Here is a 21,657-nt window from a genome sequence, read left to right on the forward strand (position 1 = left end):
GATAATGGCTTATTACACCCCCAACATTGTTCTTACTAGAGTCAAAAGTGGTTCTTTTGTGCCATTGTTCAAAGAACAATTTTAGGTTTAATGTGTAGTAAATTGGGCCTGAAAGAATTCGGTTGCTGTTAGTGATTCTTGAGCAGGAGAGCTATGTTTGGAATGTCAGCGTTTCGCTAGCTAGCTGCTGACTGCTACCTGATTTGTAGGCTCTTGTGAGGACAGCCCATGACCATGTGGGAGCTCAGGGACTTCAAAACACTGCTTCAATCAGGACAACACATTAAGAGCTGCTTCACACCAGCGCTACACTGTGAGAGCTTCTGGTTCTCCAGAGGAGCTGTGATTAAGTAGAGTGAGCATTAGAACAGATCGCGAGAGATGTCAGTCAGGCCCAAAATCACTGTGACACGCAGCTTTACAGGACAGACTCAGAGGTCAAATTTCACCCAACTCCAGTGAGGAAAACCACAGCACAGGCAGTCTGCTTTGTCATCAGCTATTGCAGTCTCTCCTGTATTGATCGTGTTTCTAATTTAAGAGCACAGCCTCAGAAATGGATGTGGAAGAAAAGTTTTATTGACTGGATGAATGAGAACCAAACACAAGTAGCTACACTGTCCGTAGCATGGATAATTAAACAAAGCACATTTTCTGAAATGATGACATACTGACCTGACTGCATGAAAAACCACAAAGTGCATTAATACAGTTTCAAACTGTCATTAAATAACAATCTAAAAACATTTTAAAAAATGAAATGAAAAACTTCAGTATCTTAAAAGGCCCTCCCTGAGTTTTAACAGCTTTAACAGCTTCCACGCTTATGTTCTCATCTCTCTGGGGAAGCTACGCAAAATAAAATCTTTAAACCACGTCTGGAATGCACTCAATCCAAGAGGCATGCATTTCCCTTTTTCATTCAGCAGTGGAAGCTGGAATCCAGTGTGTGTACATCTCACTCATCAGTCCATTTAGCAATGAGAACTCTTTAAGGCTTTAAGGCTTTTAGCACAGTCACAGTGAACACTACAGTACTTTGTCTTCTCCCTTTCAGTACTGTTTCAGGTTAGCTCTTGGAATGTGGTCCATTACTATGTGGTTCCTTAAAAAAAAAGAAGATATGAGAGTTGTGTTAACAGCCTAAGACAGTGTGTTTATCTGCCAACTAAAATGTGAAGTTTGATGATTTAATCATGTACTTACTCGTACACATCTGTGAACTTCATACGGCGGTAGAACTTGGCAAGTTTGACTGAGAAGATAATGCTGGGAATGAGGAAGACCATGCACCAGCCCAAACTGAACCAAAAGGCATTCTGGACAAGAAGCAGAAAGAGAATATGTTCATTTAATAAAAGGCAGTGGGGTTAAGGTGTGTTGCAGTTAGAAATGCACCAAATATTTGGCAACCAAAATTATTTGGATAAAGGTGGGAAAAATATGCATTTTCTGTTTGGCTGAATAAGCGAACAAGTGGCACACTTTTTTGACTTATCTCCTCGCACTGTCTTTTTCCTGCATCCAAGTTTTGTATCTGTGATTCCATAATGTTTCACAAAAAATCTGTGGCAGCAATCATTGTGCGTATTTTACTAAATTGCTACAAAAAATTGCTAAATGTTTTTTACCAGAAACACTGTATTATGATTTTATGGTGTGTCTGCTGGTATTATGATTGGCCTGTATGGCCCTAAAATAATATCACAATATTTCAGGGTATTTTTGCAATGTAAAATGCAACACAAAAAGAATGTAATGTAGCAATCCATCAAACAATGAAGTGCAGAATATTTAGTGCATCCAAACTGCTAATATTAACAATTATACAAAAATACCTTTAAAGCTTTACAGTAAATAACAGGCTGCTTTCAAGACAGAATAATGTTATCACAATATTAATGTGTCAAGATATATTGTGTATATGATACACCTCTAGCTGAGATGTTACACATGTTCAATATATTTTTTTTAATTGTAGTTTAGTAATTACATTTTTAAGAAATCATAGTTGGAATTTGGCATTCCATCTTTAGACAAATGCTTTATTTTTTTCGTTTTTCTGTTAAAAATTCTAATTTTGTTACAACATTTAGTTACAGCAATCCTATCCCAGGCCAAAATGGAAAAATAAGCAAAAAGCAACAGCAACACAAACTGTATGACTTACCAGTGAGTCTACTAACTGTGCACAGATTAAATTCTCTGCTGTGTTCACAGCCGCTGCCACAGGCCTGCAGCGACCCACCTGCTCAGTGATCTAACACAGGGTACAATAAAACAGTTTAACATGCACAGTATTTCTAAACAATCTTATTAGAGTGTCAGAATATTCAAGAAAAAAAATACTTACTGTAAGGTTTGCCCATGTAGTGAATGCTGTAAGGATTCCCAACTGATCGTCTATAAATTCACTTGTTTTCTGTAGAAGAACGTTTAGTGGTTTAATGTTTAGCAGGAATAATGGTTACTTACTAACCAGGCAACATCTGCTTTCACAGTACTGGTGTTAGAATTTAGCAGTTAGCAGGACTCTTTAAAACATTGAAATGAAGACCCTGTTTACACCTGGTAACTTTATTTCTCTTTATGTATCAGGATGTGTATTACTATCAGGATTATATATGGATATATATGGATATATGGATATGACATAAGTCATAAATATAAACGTGTAAATGCACCTAACATGTATTTAAAGCAGATACAAATCTAAACACTTCTAAACTGCTTCAGGAGCTGGTCTGAGATACATTTGAGCAACATGTTATTGTGAGGTAAACTCATTCCCAGTACAACCAAAACACAGATGATAATTGCTGTACAATGAGCAAATGTGTATATTCTGTCCGAATTTCAGTTTGACGAACTGAAGATGCATTTGTATACCAAGCGTAAACGCATTTGGCTAAAGTCTTATCAGGATACAATCCAAATACTAGTTTCATGAAATGACCAGATGTAAATATGGTCATAGTCATTAACTAGCATATCAGCTTATTTTGAAAAAGCACTGTAATAAATAAAAAGCAAGTGTTTTTATGTAAATGTGTTTTTTGTCAGGTTAACAATCATGTAATTTTAATAGAAGCAAAAAAGAATACAATTTTCCAATCAGAACAAAACATATTCTGATCGTGTTCAACACATTATTATTTAACAGAGTACTGATGACATTTGATGTTAGTGCCTTAACTATATTTAATTTTTCATTTTTTTAGTAAATCACAAATCAAAACTTAACTAAAAAGAAACTAAAGCTAACCCAGACAGCAGGCGACTCCGATCCGGATCCGTTTTTCCTACGGCAGATCCGCATAACAATCACGTCCATTTAGTGGACGTGCTCCAGCTCCGGTTTGTGATAAGATTCCAATAATTTATCTATAATAATTAATTTATAATATTAATCATTTTAGGAGATACGGATCCAGGCCAGTGGGCATATGGATGCAGGTCGGAGGAGATACAGATCTGGGCCAGAGTGGTACGCCTCCGGTCCAGAACTGATCCAGATGTGAAATGAGGCTCCGGATGTGGGTCGGATTTGGGCCATATGAGTAAAGAAATAGCTGAGATCTGGCCTGGTGCTGGGCCGGATTTGGCCCATGTCTGTAAACCAAATCTGTACCGGTTTTGGCCCACCGTGCAAAAGGACACTGGGCCAGAACATTTTGATAATTTGCGCTGGATCCGGGCCAGATCCATTTCACACTGTTATTTGCATGGTGTGCCAAACTTCACATACGTAAGCTAAACACGGACATTTTTGGGTTTAAAAAGAGCAATACTTTTTGTTGTATATGTTGTTGTTTGAGACATGGAATTAGATCAGACAGAGGGAGCATGGTCTGCTTCAAATCGCACAATAAACTGTGATAGCGTAACTGTGATATAATCCCAATAATACACTTGAGATTCATGCTATTAGATTATTAATTAAACTGATAATCTTACTATTTTAAGTGACTTAAGTAAGTTTAAAGAATTGTTATTCTTTCAAAAAACATCTTGATCAAATACAGGAAGCATCTGACGATGAACTTAGAACACTTACCGATTTCAGTACTTGTGTTGCATTGTTGTTCAAAAAATTCTGAGCGTAGCTGACGTTCTGCAGAACATCCCCCACCGTACTCTAGAGCATCAATTTTGGAAAAAAAATGCTTGTGTTAGAAATGTTTATCTTTAATATAGCCTTTCACTAAAAACATAATTAATTGTACAAATATGTAAAAAGGAGCTTAAAAATAGCTTTAATCTGTCTGCTATTTACATTGGGTCCTGAAGGACCACAGCATTATTACACCCAATTTACCTCACATAGATTTAGCTAAAGATAAGTGCTAACAATTTGCAATAGAGCAAGAAAAACACTACACTGAGCTGTGGTACTTCAGGCCCACACATCTGTGTAACCATAATGTCACAATGAAAGTGATGATGTGATTACGGCACACAGTGTTACATGAATTTTACATGAGGTGCTTTCTTAGACCACTGACTTACATTGATCTGTGATAAGTTTTCTCTGATCCTCTCAATTTTAGACTTCAGTTGCCACTGTAATAAAAATAAAGTAAAAGATGTGTTAAGGTTTTGTGTTTCTACATTCAATCTAAATGTAGTTGTAATGTTGTAATGTTGAGTGAACATACCAACAGAGGATTGATGGTGAGATTAATCTGGTAAGTCTGGATGGATCTCAAGTCATTTGCCTCTTTTCTGAGTTCATCTTTAACAGTGATGTTGGTCTAAACAGTAAGTAACATAATATTATCCAGATATATTGCACCATTGCCTACCAAAATACATGTTATAATGTTTAGTTATTCTACAGTTATTTGTTCTTTTAAAGTGTCTGTTTTTTATTGTCTTTGACCTGTGTGTAAATCTTACACTAGGCCTCATTTTCCAAGTCTCCAAGTGTAAAAGTACTGAAGATAAAATAAAATGTGTAAAAAGTAGGGCTGTCAAGACATTTGATTATTTAATCACAGAAAAGATAATGCCTTAAAAAAACTGATTAATTGCCTCTCTTAGTGCCCCTGGCCCATGTTGAGATTAAGACCAGAGTAGCATACAGACATGATATACATATCATATCAAACAGCAGAACGTACTCTATCTAAATAGAGCAGTAACATACTTTTCATATCAATACTAAGTAATTAATTCAGCTCAGAATACAGTTAGCATCTGGGCTAACAAATGCCATTCCTACGGCTGTTAGTTAGCATTAAGTCAATAGCTGCATTCCAGTTTTCTGACGTCAAAAACCAAAGACTCAACTATAGACTAGAGAGTCAACTATAGCCATAAAAATAAATAATAAAATTAGTAAAATAAATAATAAAATAAATGTTACATAAACTACTTAAAACCCAAAATATTATAATATAAGCTGATCATGTATGTCACACATTCAGCACACCACATAACCAAATATTATTGTAATCTTAAAGGCTTACTTGGTTGTCAGCCAATTTATCCAAGCCATCTGCAGTTGAACCCAAATTAATTTTCGAAAAGGTATTTAACTACAAACAGAAAAAACAACATTTTAGTAGTTAGAACATTTCTAGAATAAACTTTTTTTATCTTCTTTAAATATGAAATGTAAATATTCTCATTTTCTGCATTTAGTGAGCAACTGTACCCTCTCAATGATGCTGGTAAAGTTCACACTGCTGGCTGTGGCAGAGAAGTTGCGCAGCTGGCTCTCTGTTCCCGAGTTCAGCAGAGTGATGTTGGGTATACTGATCTGAGCACTCTCAAACGCTTCCATGACCTGAACTTTATACTGTCATGATGGAAAAAAGAGAGGAGTCTAAGTAAGTTTCATTATCTAAAAACAACTGTACAGGATGTCTACAGATAATGCAAGTGCTTACTTTGGACACATTGAGAAGGTCATTGAGGTCAAAAGTCTCTGCCAGATGTAGCGTGTTCCACAGGGACTTGTCCATTTGGCAGTCACTGTTGAAGAGATGCGATATGACAAATCACAACAGCAAATTCATAATGTTTCCCTGATAATAAACAGAAAATATCATATTACCATTACAGCTAATCACTTCAAGCACCAAAGTATCAAGATTATATCTAAATAGGAGCAATGAGAATTCTGTGGATGTAGCACTAGGTCACTAATGATGTTTAGCAACCTGAGTCCAGCAAGCTGCCACTGTTGGTACCCTGAGCAAGTCTACCCACACTGACACACACAAATCCTCACGATATGTGCGTCTGTGCTCACTAGGCCTGCTACAATAATAATGTCATCGACTTGCTCTACAATATATGGACATAACCTCTATAATATTTGCTTAATCTACCTCATTATTATTGCACATTATGTGAAGAAGTCCATATGTCCACTTTGTTTAAATTGAAGTTCTTAGATTTTATTTATTTTATCATTTTTTCAGAATAAATAATCGTTTGTGTTATTATGCTATTATTTTTTCATTATAGCAATGATGTATAAAAGTCTTAAAATGACAAAAATATATTATCCAACACACCTGGCTGTAATATAAATCCAGGTATTTCTATATCACGTCTAAAGATTAATTAGTTAATTAATTATTTTTCTATCATCAGAGCTAAATACTGTAGGTGGCAGATACATAGAAGCAGGAGTGGGTACCCCAGCCTAAGAGAAATCTGACATATATCTACTGCTTAAAACAGTTATGATTACCTTACCTTGTGCCTGAGATATTTGTTGTCCAATATTTTTAAAAATGTTTTGGCATATCATTTTTGGATAGTCACATAGTAATTCACTGTTGCAACAATATTTCTATAGATTATCACCACTACTGTAATGCTCATATGTTTCTCTACAGTGCAACATTTCACAAGTACTGTAATGACTTTAAAAATATCTGTGCCAAAATTATATATATAATTATGTATGTATATGGATGCAGTATTACAGATGCATTTCTTACAAAATGCAATCAAATGCACTGTGAATTCAAACAGGATTATTTAAGGTAAAGACCTGTGATAAGTCTGATAAAACTGCCATTTCACATTTCCGTTTAATTCCAGATCATTTTACACATACACTTTCAGACAAAAAAAAGGTGCTGCTCAGACACATTTTCGTGCACCAAAGTGCAAACAGTGCAAATAAGTACACGTTGATTCTTTCGGTCCAAACATGCACCTTAACCAAAAGTACTTAAGTGTCTGTGCCAGTTTTGTGCTGTTTTTCTGAGTGTAGGGCTGCTACTGCCAGAAAACTGCTTATGCCCTTCATACTTCCTTTTGAGGGTCATGACTCCTTTCATGACGCATTCCTTTCAAATTCCCCCTTTTTTTAAATGAACCAGAGTCATACACACAAAATTATTTTTTTCTAGAACATATATTTACTTAACCTTCTGCTCTTTTCTTCCTTCCTTCTCAAGTTTCCCTAGTTTTACGTATTTTATGTGATTAGGTTACTTAGAATCAGCAGAATGTAAAATAATAAACAACTTTACAAGTTTTATACACTGAGTGTGAATTTCAGTCGTGGATACATGACTTCCCAGCCGGCACTTCAATGTTTATTCATGATCAAATCAACTTCTTATTAAGGATGAATCAAAGATTAATCATTTCTTACTTTTAAATATTTTAAAAATAAAATTAATTTAAATCTTCATTTCACATTTTACACTATTAAAAAGCACAGTTTTTAGAGGGTTTAGTAGACCGAAACATCAACACTCAAAATGCCAATTTGCAGCTAAAAACTTTCTAAAGATTAAATCAGAAGTTAGACAACTGAAAGTTTGTTCACGAACTATACTTTCTAGTTTGTTGTTGTTTCTAATTTTAACACATATATGTAGTTGGTCGTATATATATAATATATAATCCTATGTACAATAAAATGCTGATAAATCATTATAAAAATCATATTTTTTAGACAAAGGCATTACGTTGATTACAGGTTAAAATTTCAATTTAGTTTGAACGTTATAATTACTTTGTAAACCTTTTCACCAAGTTTTTTTCAACATCTCTTCCACACTGAAACTACAGCTGACATTATATAACCCACATTTCAATGTTAAAGGTCTGTCATGTGCCATCCTGGTTATTTACTGGCTTCAAGCTATGAAAGCACATGCTTGGTTAGCAAAAGGGATACATAGTAATCAACAAGAATAACAAAAGAAAAAAAAACATCCTAGACAAGACTATAGTGAACAGAGACTACAGCTGATTTACTTAATATCTGTCATTAAAAGCATTTTAAAGAACTATCTGATTTCATGGTCACATGACTACTACTTCCCCGTAGTCCAGTGCCTGAGGAATGTTTACTTTAGGTCAGCGGTTAAATGTTAGATTTATGTGTTAAATAAGTTGAGTTCCCTTTTACAAATGCCAAAAGCCAATACTGTATATTCCTTTGATTAAAAAGGTCCAACCAACTTCTTTCGTAAGGTGGGTTGTTCTGAAAAAACATTAATGTTTGAAACAGATCATGTTTTTTCTTTGTTCTTAGTCATAATACTAAGCATTGTTTAGTAATAAAAAACTTCTCTTTTTTTAGTCCAGAGTAGATGTTCTACTGGCATTACCTATGGTGTCTGAACAAAGCATCATTGTTCTAGTATGACTCACTTGTATATCTCAGTGACTGTCAGGTTAGCTTTTAGTCCTAGACTTTGAGACAACTGGAGGTTGAATCCCGGAATCAAATCCGGAGTTTCAATAAGCTGTGATAAAAAAAAAAACACAAGCATGCACATCCACACATGATTACAGTTATATAACATTACAAAAACCTTTAGTTAATGTGTTGAGAGTGAATCTGGGTGACTACTTTAGTTAGGTCTACACGAAAATTAATCTAGGCTTATTTGGTGACAAATATGTACAAAAAAAAAATGATTTGCAGTGGTTACCTGAAAAAGTTCCCTGCTCTGCCATGGCACACAGAGGAGGGTGTAGGTATTTCCAAATACGACAAAGAGTATCAGCACTATTATCATGAAGATCCAGGAGAATAAGAAACTGAAGCCCACACCCCTGAAAACAATCAATCAATTTTTTTATATTAAATATATTAGATGTAGTAGATGTTTTATTTGACAATAAAAGTGAGGCCACACTACGCTAAAAGATCTCATGTGGGGTTTGAACTCACGCCATGAGGAAGAGTCCCCCGCAGTTAGCAGTGCTGGAGCGGTTAGTGGGGTCACTCTTGGGCCGCAATCCAGCAGGTCCAAGCAAAAGGCCAAGCAGATTACAGACTACCACCAACAGAATCAAACAGCACAGGACCAACGCAACACTCCACCTATATACACAAACGTATCAAATTTACAACAGTTCCAACAGCTTAGTCCTATATCTTACACTGTAATGTCTAATCAATTAACAATTCAACCAATCAAAAAATCACTTAGTCTGAAAATGTATCTATCTACTCACTACTCAATTAGTAAACTTCAGGATTTCTGATACTGTACCTGATGTACTCTGCATTCTGGACTGTCGAAGTGTACTCTTTTGTGTATCTCTGTCCATCTTTCAGCGAGTCAGAAATACTGGTCAATTGGTCAAGTGGAAGGTCAGTAGTCACCTGTGAGACTTGACTCTTTATGTCTTGCAGCTGACTCTGGACCCCTTTAAAAATAATAAAAGTGTGAACTTCAACTGTTATGTTGCCAAAAAGTAACAACATACACTAAAATGCCAGTCATAGGACTGGAAATAGTACCAATAGTACCTCGAGGAATGTTCAGTGCCCAAAAAAAGACAACCATAATGAGGGTTGATTCCTGATCATTCATGAAACTTAACCATGAGCAAGTGGGCCAGTGTTCAACCTCACAGAACCTCAAAACTTACAGAGGTGTGGGTGTTACAAAGTCGTCCTCTGAGGCAACACTTCATGATTTCTGCAGTGGTCAGTATAAGCCTACATTTAATGAGCTACAATGGAAAATATAGGAAATTCATGACTTCTAGTGACCTGCTTCTGTCACTTATCATTTATACATATTGCTTAGATGAAAAAAACATTGTTGGTTCAGTTTTTTTGTTTAGTATAGAAAGTCTTGTAATTCATTTTGGTTCACATTAGACTCATTTTGTGAGCTACACTGTTTGCTAGAAACTACAAGTGCATGGGATCTATTTCAGTCACAGCCATTATATCATGCAAAAACCTCCAAAAGGCAACTTTATAGGAGAAAATACGTCTTAACATTAAATGGAAGTTGAAAAAAAAAACACAAATAATTAAGCCTTTTAAAGATTTCTCTATTGGTTTAATTATTAAAAATAATGTAATAATCAATTAAATTATTAATTAAATTTAATATTTAATTAAATCGCCTGTTTCGAATTATGTCAAAATTGAAAAAACTGTATAAAAAACAAGATACAAGGCTTTTGCGTCACAGTGACAATATTTTTTCTTTAGTTCTGTTCTACTCTGTTTAAAGGATCAAGTGTAAACATTAAGAAATACACACTTCTCAGAAAAGTACAAGAGACATGCCAAATAGATGGAAATCATTGTTCCTAGGAAAATGTCAAACAATAGGCTACTGCATTCCTCTCCAGTCTTCACTTACCCTGCAAGTTGTCTCTGGTTTCATTTGTCACCACTTGGGGAATGCTGTCAAAGAAGTCTTTCCCCTGTGGAAGAGGACAGTGTGTCACTGAGTGGTCAGAATAAGTGTAATGTCTGAACAAGCTTGAATGCACTAGTAATACAAATCATTTATTATATCGATATTCATTAGGAATAAAACAGCATATATGCACTGAAAAGAGTATTACAGTTGTTTTAGGTCTTAATTTGTTTTCAATTTCCCTATTCAAATTCTAAAAATAATTTAGTTTAGTTTTAGTATGAATTTAACTAGTTCTCCAAATCTCAGCTAAAAACAAACAGTTAATAATACTGCTCATTGTGGTTTTCTTAACAAGAAATACATGTATCTTTAAAAACTGTTTTATTTGTTTTATTTAATATATAGTAATATATATTACATTCTAATACCTGAACGTTCTTAATAATAACAATTATTATGCTTTATAAAGGGTGTAATTGCATGTATGCTATTATATCTTCATTACAGTCAACAGATTTATAAAGTCTTAAAATGATAATGTTGTTTATCGTAATCACTTATAGGACAACATGTCATTTGAATAAATGTAGTTATCATGACAGACCTAATCCTTAATTGACACTTTACTAAATCTCAAGCAGTTTGATTTTAAAGTGTGTGATAAAATCTTACATTCTGTATCTGTGCATTCAGATTAGCCCTCTCAGCCTGGTTCACTGCAGACTGGAGATCAGTCTTGAAGGACAGCTGTCGTGAGAGACACAGTAGAACAATTATTGCAAAGGTAATGCACTGTTCTGTTTTACATAAAGAGAGACAGAAACAGCATGGTCCAATATTTAACAGACTTTCAACTGACTTGGCGTACATTTGTCACAAGAGGGCAGTAATTATTTCACTTTTATTATATGGGGTGTGTGTATGTGTTTGCGTGTGTTTGAAAGGACATTCTACACCCTACATTTGCCAACCATGACAAAAGCAAAACATCCAAGTATTTGTGAAGCCTGATTTTTCTACATGAATAGAAATTACAAACCCTTCCATGGAATTGCAAACAATTGTATAAGCCTTTGTGCTTGCCTTTGATGGGAGAGAACGATCTGTTCTGTATGTTAAGACTGTGTTTTATTAGATGTGCTTTTCATCTAGCATTGCACCTAGTGACTCCCACTGTGCACATACTAAGTAACTGCAGTCAGACAAGCTGAGGCAAAAACACTATAAATGCACAGGGCCTGCAGCATCACACAAATTACATGTCAAGACACAGTGGAATACCTTTTGGAATATTTTTGTTTTCCCATAATTGCTAATGCTGTTGTCCACCAATTGGCCAGTGTATGGGTGTCAGACAAACAGAAATGAAAGCGTATAAAGAGTCTCAAGAGACTACATGGACCACTTAACACACATTATTCAATTCCCCAGTCAGGTTTCTGCTACTTGTTCCACATGACAGGTCCGATTACACTTACATTAAGGCTTGTGTCCAGGGACAGGCTGTCCAGTTGCGACTGAAACAAGTTACAGTTTAAGCAGTTTGGGTTCCGCAGTGTGTCGTTTATACGATTCTTGACTGAGGTCAGATTAGCCTGCAGCGCATTCAGCTCTGCCTGGAGCTGAGTGCTATTCAAGTCCAGCAGTAACAAACTGGTACTGTTAAGCACTGCAACATAGAAAGTTCAGCAAAGTATTTGATGTCAGTAAAGAACAGAATACACAAATACACAGCCTCAGAAGGTTTTAAGCAAACATGTTATAGCCTGTAACAGTCTCAGAATATCATTAAACATATTATATCCTGTAACAGTCTTAAAATGTTTTCAACAGGAGCTTCGAGTGGTCCAGCAGGATAAGCGCTGCCACTATGATCAGGAGATTGCTAGTTCGAATCCTTGCCATCAGCTGCCAGAACCCTGAAAGAGCACAATTGGCCTTGCTCTCTCTCCCCACATCACTTCAAAGTCTGTGAGCTGATGTATCGGAACCAAGTCGCTGCGCTATCCTTTGTGAGCGCAGGCTGCATCAGCAGTTAGAAAAGATGTATCGGAGGAGGCACGTGTTAGTCTTCACCCTCCTGGTGTTGGGGCATTATTAGTGATGAGGGGAAATCCTAATGGGTGGGTTGGGTAGTTGGCCTTGTAAATTAGGGGAAAAAATTGGATGAAAATTTGAAAAAAAAAAAAAAAAAAAAAAATGTTTTCAAAGTGACTTATTACAGCATGTCACAGTCTTGTTTCTACACTAACAAGTTACAGCCTATAACATTTTCAAACTAACAAAATACAGCCGCCTGTAACTATTTCAACATTTTTTCTTGATAAAGGACCCACTATCCAAAAACATGAATAAGGACTGTTGACATTGGATAAAGTTAACATTCAAGTATTTTTTTTTTTTTAGTTAACAAATATTTTTCAATGTTTTTTTTTTACCTTGTGCCATCTTTGTAACAGAGTCCAAGGCTGACATGACAGGGGCTTTTAGACCATTTTGGATTTGTTCGCCAATAAAAAAGCCACTTCCTGTAGAATGAAAAAGAACTGTGTCAGTTTTATAGCCAGATAATTTCATAAGCAGTTAAAAATAAATGTGCCAGTTGGAATTAATAGGGGTTTGTTCAAAAGATCTAACAGCTTGAAGAATGATGGTTAAAAATTTGATTTTTTTGTAAATAAGATGAATAGGTAATATTAGATAGTTAGTTATTAGAGGTTAGTAGAAGACTTAAAACATATTCATAGCAAGAGGCATTTAGAAACCAGGATCCACCTGGAAGAATATTATTACCAAATATTTAACGTACCTGGTACTGTTCAAAGGCTTGTAATAACTAAACATCATACTATCTCATTTACATGTGTCAATTTAAAGCATTTCTGTTTTTTTTTTTTTACAGCATAATTACACAAAGCAGTCACATGCACTAATTACATGTGACTCATGTACAGGATTTTTGACTCACCATTTACATGACATGTGATTTCATCCACAGTAACGAAGCTCTCATTCACCACTTGATCAATTTGCTGTTGAGGTACAACACACAAAAGCAAGATATTTAAGTTTACAAATAACAGAAACAACTAAGAACAAAGCTATCTTATCAACCAGAAGAGCTGTTGACTTCCTGTGTCCGAATACTCTATTAGTCATTAATATTCCACCAGCCAGTTGCTAAACATGAGACAGAATGAGCAAGAATATTACTGCTTGACCTACATCAATAACACATGTACTTGTTTTTAGCATATCGTTGCTGCCATGGAAAATGTCTTAATTTTTGCTGTTGACTTTAGAATTTGAATGTAGCAGTTGATCTTTACATTGTATTTTCAGAATGAATGGTCAGAAAAAATGACCCAAAAAAAAATAAAATATTTTACACTGACTTTTGGGATGAAATTCAGACAACTTGTCCTTTTCCTGTAAATTTATCAATTAAAATGTGTATACATGGCAGCAATGATGTCTGTCTTTTACAAGAAGTTAGATGACAATAGGCCCTTGTCCTTGATCTAAGTTTATACAAATGGCCACATAAAACAAGCAAGTTTGCTTTCCTCCATTAGTGTATTTACCTTGGGAATAGTGGTGACGTATTTTTGTAGATTTTGGAGCGTGTTATCAACTTCAACTACACCGTTCCTCACACCATCTCCTGTGTATTTATTGCTTAAGAACATGCAGACATTCCCTGCACTAAAGACAAACAGAAATTAGAAATGTATAAGAAACGTGCATTATATGGATACATGAATACATGTAGAATTATGTCTACTTTTATATTGTAACTAAGTTATTTTGAAGAGGTAAAAGTTAAGGAAATACAGTGTTTTTCACAGGTGAGTAGTAAGTAGTAAAATCTTTATTTTGTTACGAAAACCTAAGCATGTTTTGTGTCGTGCTCTTAGTACAGGACTGCGCAAAATAGTGAGAGTTGTATTATAAAGCTCACACTAGACTTAATGACCATCAATTTTAAGAAACAAATTAACAGTTCATAATGGCTTTATATGTGTGTGTTAGCTTAACCATTAAGAAAACCCTAAGAATGTATTTACAATACCTAGTTTACATTCATTAGTAAGTAATTCATTAGTGAGTAAATCATTACAGTAAATCAACTGGAGTTCACAGAGAAGTCAGAATTCAAACCTCTGCTCCTCTATGTTTCTCCTCCTCTATGTGTGTATGTTTTCTAGTGTGTGTAGCATTTATTATAGGTTAAAACTGAAAAAGTGTAGAAAAGATGAAGTGGCAAGAACACACTTAGTGTTGACATAAATAGCTTAAAATGATTTCCCTGCCTGTCAAATCTGAACTATTTTTTTAATACTATTGACATTCTCATACATTTCATTTTGATTTACTTTACACCAAAAGAATCTCAAAATGATAAGAGCTTTAGTTTTTACACTAATAAATGATTGACATTCTATGGTTTTTGGAAGTATATAGTTATTTAATTTTCTCTTGGGTTATATATTGCTTCCTTGTAATAAAGCAGAGAGTAATGAGCATGTGTTATTTCACATCCAGCTATATTTGTACTTACAGTATAATTAGAGTGACAAGCCAAGTAGCCCAATAAAAGAATCTTCGCTTGCAGTGGATTTTCCTGGTCTGCTTTTGGTACATCCGACCCCCACAATTGCCGCAGCAACGGCAGCAGGCAAAACAAAAGCCAATTAAAGGCATAAGGAGGATATAGAGGATTCCAATGGCAACACACACCAGGAAGCCTATCTCATACCGCAGAACCTTATCAGACACACACAAACAGATAAAAACATGAGTAACGTGATAAGATTAACAAAAAGTTTATTTGGAGCATGACTAACCATGCAAACTTTAAATACCATTTTCAAAATAAATGCTATATAATGAGTATACCAGTAATAAAATCATATGAATAGAAACCACACAAATACTACAATATAAGATTATAACAACTCAAAACTGTGGAAATTTACACACACACCTATGTTTACAGTACTAACAGTTCCATACAGTTATTTACTCAACAATTTTTTATATCTTATGATGTCTGGTCAGGAGGAGGAAGAGAGAAGATAAACAAAGCATTATGTCAGAGCTTAGTCATCTTTGATGAGCCCTTTTGATCATTCAGCATATGTATTATTATGCTATATTAATCACATGTTACTGTAGAGGGTGTATAAAGGATAAATGTAACCTATAATCAAATGCATACCTGTTGAATCGTCTCAGTTGTGGCTCTTGAGTTGGATATTGTACTAAGCAAATCTAAAAAAGGCAAAAGTGACAGAAGACAATTATCGTGTGCACATATCTAGTAACATATAAATACTAAACAGATTAAAAAGGCTCTGTCTTGATCAAATTTTACATCTTAGATTATCCTTCCACTATCCACTGACTTCAATGCAAACATAAGCAGAACCAGCTCTAAGCTCCAAAAGACACTGAGTGTTCACATAACACGACACAAGTATCATTGTGAACTATCACAGTGATTTAAGGAGATTACAGAAAACAGTATTGTTTTGAGGCTTATGGGGTACAATTATGAAGTATACTGTAACTAGATTTTACTGTTTTGTAGATTTTATGGACACCATTTTTTACAACATTTTATAACATTTGTCTTACTCTAAAATAGAAAGATATAGATAAAAAATATCCAACCTAGTTTTGTAATAATTCTTGCATTTATTTGATTATATTAGTCATTATACATCATAATGCCGTAAAACTGCACCTTTTACATTTCTAATCTGATTCTGACAATATCCTTACAACAGCTCACATTTTAAATAACTGTAATAATTCTAAACTCGGATAGAAAATAATATAATTTAATTTGTATCCAGAGTTTGTTACATATTACACCCTTTCACAAAATAAAATTAAATTTGAGGTATCTAAAAAGTGGAAAGTTAAAACAATTTGCACTAAGAGCAACTTTTGAAAAAAAATACATGAAAATAATAAACAGTAATCTCTACACATGTGTACATAATATAATATCCATATTCCAATATCCTATCAATATCATAAAAAATGTACTTACAAACACTAAAACTTCAGCATAACTTTTTGAGAGGTGTTGCTGCTTTATTAATATCTGGCAGAAAACTTAAAACTGTCACCCTCAGGTAAAATTAAACTACAGGGCTTGTCAACATTTAGATACAGAACAAGAAACACCATGGCACAGGCCTATCATGAGCTGGAAGCTGCCATGGATTGAGTAGCCTCCGCCCAAGAAGGAAGCTTGTGCTCCAAGCTTACTGACACCTTTAAACTAATTTAAAAGCTGCAGCTGACCATCTCTGAAAAAGTTTTAGGGAGTTGGAATAATTGAAGGAGTAAGGGTGAGGCATTCAACCACAAGGACACAGTAACAACTGCTGAACATACTTGATTTTTTAAAATAGTTATCGTGTCAGAACAACTACAAATGTAATAGTTTTACTCATATTTTTGACCAGGTTTGGAAATATCAGTATCCTTATATATTTTTTCAGTGTTTCAGTATTGGTTATATTGGTTACATGTAATTTATTTTAAGTTAAACTTCCTATATGTAATGTATGTTGCAAAGTTCACAATGTTCACAAAGGTAAAGCAGCTTCTGTTCTCCCTTATAACACAAGATGTTCTTGTTCCTCTAGATGCAGTGAGCTGTAAAATCCCAACAATATCATGCATTGTGTTTGACGTAAGAGCCGAAAACCTCTAATTACTTTGTTTTAGTGTTTCAACAAGGAAGTAAATTCAACACTTGACCAAACGCAACACAATAACTCTGTTCTAACCCTGTTTCAGAAACAATGTACAACAGAACTACACCGTTTGTAATTGCTCTGTATCCAAAACATCTCTGCTCTTATTTCCACCTTGAAATAAAACTTGTCATCAGTGGAGAACAGTTTCAACTGTACACATTAGCTATAAATACCACTTTCAGGCAAGCATGATAAAGCACTTTTTCTCAGTATAAATACAGCCATTTTGTGCAGCAAAATAAAAAGAAAAAAGTTGTTCAATTAAAGGCTCTATTCAGTAAGAAGGGTGACATCTGAAAACTCTTTTCTGTGCTAACAAAAAGTGACTTTATAAAGCATTCAAACAGTGCTGAACTGTTTCCATGGACTGAAGACTACATTCTAGCAGCAGAGGCAAGAACTCAGTCCTGTGAACAAGTTCAGAGAGATAATAAATATAAAATGAATGTATAAAATAGCACATAACCTTATTTATGTTGAAACTAACATAACCGAATACATTTTGACGTGAAATGTTTTTAAAAATGATTAAAGCCAGTGAATCAGATGAAACAGGCTTTTATGTTTCAGCTTTAAACTCTTTCCTTTCACAAACTAACTCAAATAGTTTGGGTTTATTAGACCATTAAATCTTTCTTCCGTGGAATAAACAACAGAGTCACTCATCATATGCATCCTCAGCGTCATAAATGGAGCAATTCCAGTAAATGTTCTCTTCCTGCTTTGAATGACAATACAGACATTTTGTCAGAAATTGCGTAGCAGAGGTTTTCAGTGTGGTTAAAAACTTCAGAATATAAGAAATTTCATCACAACTGTGATGACACATTTGAGAGAATGTTAGTAATCAACTCTTTGTCTAGGTTATATACTCTGTGTCTTCAGACTATGAAAAGTTAACATTTATCCAAAAGCAGGTCATTAACATTTTCATTTAACAACTGATTAACTGGTGCATTCCAAAAAAGTCATAAAAAGCTAAATTATGTTTTAACCCACAAGAGCACAGGCCACGTTTTGAATAATGATACAAAATGCAATATTGAATAAGTTAAATTGACTAAGCATATTATTCAGATTTTTTTCTTACTGTAATGAAAATGTCACATGACTAAATATTTTAATGGTAAAATCCTGTTGTAAAATAAATGACACAACAACAATTTCATAAATGGTATTTCATAAATTGCACTTTGTTCTAAAATCATGTCAGAACCAGATCATAAAACATTTAATAAAAGCATTTAGATTGTTAAAATAGAATAGACATGTAGAAGCAAGCACTACTGCAGCACACGGTAATGTATTGTGAAAGACAGTGTTGTAGTGTTGTAAGGAACTTTAAACATCTTTTAAAGAATCTGTCACCTAAACCACCAAGAGCACTTTTTGGTAATGTAGGCTGACCTGGATGACTAGATATTATAAGTCTAGATATTATTTATAAATATTAATCAACATTAATATATTGGCAGAATATAACACAAATTAGTAAAATAAAATTAACTAAATATTCAGTAACTTATATATTAATAGTCTAACAGTTTAAGCTTCTCATCTATTATTGATAGATGGCAGAAAATGTTTCAGCTTTGATGAGTTCTATTTAAAATTCTAACCTTAAAAGTACACTATGATGTCACTGAAAATGGAGACAGGTGTCTGAGTGTCACAGTTATAGTAAAATGCGCCCTCACATTTAGGTTGCTATATAAACAAAGACATCAATTGTGCTTGATGTCTTCCTCTTAGGACATGCTCAAAAATACCAACAGCACCTAAAGGGAACAAAGACATGTTACTATGAACTAACCTTTAGGGAACGGATTAGGCTGGACAGTGCGCAGGAAAGAGTGGGTGATTTGTGACAAAAAAGACCCATCAAGTGACATCTGCTGGACAGTCCCATTTGCAGGCCCATTTATGTCTGGTGGAGCTGCCTTTGCTGGACAGTAGGGATGTGTGGTTGTACATGGCCCGATGAAAAGCAGCAACAAGCTGAATACCCCAAGCAGCTTTCTTCTCATTCCAGTTCCCATTTAGGCAGACGGCAGAAAAGTAAATGCTTTTTAAATCATGCTCCTTTCACACTACTGTAATACTGCGCATCTGTGAAGAAAAATGAGTGGTTTTGATGTTGACATATAAAACAAAACCTCATTAGCATCAATGATGTCACTGTCACAGGGTTAATCACTTTCGTTACAAAGTATGAAGTGCCGCAACTTGTCTATACAAATCATATGCTGCTGATTTTATGTGCATGTGAAAAATATTGTGAATTAGTAAAAAAAAAAAAACGTATATATCTGCCAATACCAATGTACACATTTATAACTTACAGAATCACTAAACATCCTGCTTTAACTTTATAACTTTTGCCAATTGTAGTAGTGTGGCCAGCATTACTCAGTCTTTTTCTGGCATACAATAAATTTGTCTTCAAGTATTGCCGTGCAATATTGGCCAAATCAATAAAATTATGGTATCATTGTGCATCCCTAATTTATATTAGATTTTCAACACACTGCCCACTCATTACTAAAAGTTAACGTTGTGTTATTAAAGTGATGGTTGCCAAATTCTAAACATTAGAAATGCAAAAAAGGTTTAATCAAACATTAGACAAATCAAAGATATATTGAAAACATATTTCTGAATCTTTAGTATGTATGTATGTATGTAACATTTTTTTTTTACAGCTGAGATGGTTATTACTTCCCATTTTTCCCTTACTGGTACCATATATCAGTATATCAGTGCTTAAATTCCCCATGAGTACAAGACAGTCAAATTCTTTATCAAAACATTTAACCACACATGGGGAACTTATACTACTAATACTACTTATATCCTATGCCTGAATTGATAAACAAAGTAAACAAACTGCTAAACCGTAAGAGCTTACCAAAGCTTTTTTAAAATTGTTACTATATGCTGTAGTTTATAGAATAACTCGACAATTAGCTAACTTACTTAGGTACCAGAAAAGTTTAAACCAAATGTTGTTTTTGATCCAATGGCCCTAAACTAATCTAGGTTAGTCCAGGCAAAGTTCTGTTTACATAAAATACAAAGTAAAAACCGAGAAAAAAGAGCAGTTAATGGTATTAGAAGATGTAAAGATTACAGGTAAGGGTCCGTACCTTCTCTATGCTGAAAGAGGTCCTGGTGTGTGAATCGAGCAGGTGTGGCTGACTGAATTAAGCGCTGGTGAGAGAGAGTACGTCCCAAAGAAAGCTGATCCCAGTTCTAGTGTGGAGCTGAACTTTACTGACCAATGCAATTGAGAGTGGTAGAGAGAGAGCGCAGTAGAGGGAGAGAGGGAGGGATCGATGGAGGGAGGGGGAAGGTAGTTTAGCCTGAGAGTTTGTCGGAATGAAAATAAGAGATTGGACGTGGAGATTGCTGCTTAGCAGGATAACGCAGAGTTAATAGCAGACAACTGCTCCATACACCGACACTGTTTTCCTAGACCAATGTTAAGAGAATGCGCTAAATTAAGTCTGCAATTTTTGTTTCCTTCACAGAACAAACAGGAAGAAGGTGTAGATAGATGGTGAAATGGTGTAGGGCGGTTCTCTTGTTTCAGAGCGATACAGACCAAACATGTAACGGCACAGCTCAAATATGCAGGGAGCTGCTCCCAGGAAAACGTTAGATTATTTGAGTGCATTACTCTTAAACAACTGCAATTTAGGCAAAACTTAAGCTAATTAAAATTGACTATTGACTATTTTAGCTCTTTTTTTTTACTTTGGGGAGTCCGTTGGCTGGCGTTAGCTAGCCTAACCCAGCGTAACTAGCTAACTATTTAGTTTATCAGTGTTAGTAATCAATATTATTTACTACAAAGCTTGTGTTGAACTATATAGCTAGGGTAGCAAACGGTTCACGAATCGAAATAAGAAATAACTTACACCAAAAATGGCAGACAGGCAATAAAACAAGACCTGTTAAGACTAACGTTACTTAGCTAACTACTTGTTTAACTAGCTGACGGTTGACTGACTGTTCAAAACAAAATATAACAGCTGTTGCCTAGCGATAACTAGCTTAGCTAACTAACTAACTATATAGCTAGTTACCTAATACTTCTAATAATCAATAAAATGCACTACAAAGCTTTTATTTGAATATATATATATATAGCAAACGGTTCATAATTCAAAAGTAACTTACACCAGGATGGGGCTTAAATGGCTAGCTAGGTTTGTGAACTTTTTAACAGCACCGTACTATAAAAAGGCCTTAGAATAAAATGCAGAAATGCAGTA

At 34.7% G+C, this 21,657-nt stretch overlaps 1 protein-coding gene across 1 annotated transcript; it reads right to left on the reverse strand.

The window, feature by feature from the left end:
* Window positions 1-557: 557 nt before the first annotated feature.
* prom2 (prominin 2) lies at window positions 558-21,361 on the reverse strand. Its single transcript, XM_007249469.4, has 24 exons — window positions 20,527-21,361; window positions 19,194-19,489; window positions 15,823-15,875; window positions 15,163-15,368; window positions 14,186-14,306; window positions 13,570-13,633; window positions 13,040-13,129; window positions 12,080-12,270; window positions 11,274-11,348; window positions 10,599-10,662; window positions 9,486-9,642; window positions 9,161-9,313; window positions 8,919-9,042; window positions 8,635-8,729; window positions 5,895-5,979; window positions 5,660-5,803; window positions 5,472-5,540; window positions 4,659-4,754; window positions 4,510-4,563; window positions 4,058-4,138; window positions 2,354-2,422; window positions 2,171-2,260; window positions 1,207-1,319; window positions 558-1,105 (listed from the first exon to the last, which is right to left on the reverse strand). Exons 2-24 carry the CDS (start codon window positions 19,417-19,419, stop codon window positions 1,054-1,056), a joined length of 2,472 nt encoding a protein of 823 aa, XP_007249531.3. The 5' UTR covers window positions 19,420-19,489; window positions 20,527-21,361; the 3' UTR covers window positions 558-1,053.
* Between the last annotated feature and the right edge of the window lie 296 nt (window positions 21,362-21,657).

Source organism: Astyanax mexicanus, chromosome 7 (assembly GCF_023375975.1).
Source record: "Astyanax mexicanus isolate ESR-SI-001 chromosome 7, AstMex3_surface, whole genome shotgun sequence".
NCBI classification, from domain to species: domain Eukaryota; kingdom Metazoa; phylum Chordata; class Actinopteri; order Characiformes; family Acestrorhamphidae; genus Astyanax; species Astyanax mexicanus.

Coding starts and splice junctions, on each gene's coding strand:
- prom2 (XM_007249469.4), bottom strand. CDS start 19,419: ATGGGAACTGGAATGAGAAGAAAGCTGCTTGGGGTATTCAGCTTGTTG. Junction 15,876..19,193: donor GCCTAATCCGTTCCCTAAAG/GTTAGTTCATAG, acceptor TGCCTTTTTTAG/ATTTGCTTAGTACAATATCC. Junction 9,043..9,160: donor GGGGGACTCTTCCTCATGGC/GTGAGTTCAAAC, acceptor GATTGTTTTCAG/GGGTGTGGGCTTCAGTTTCT.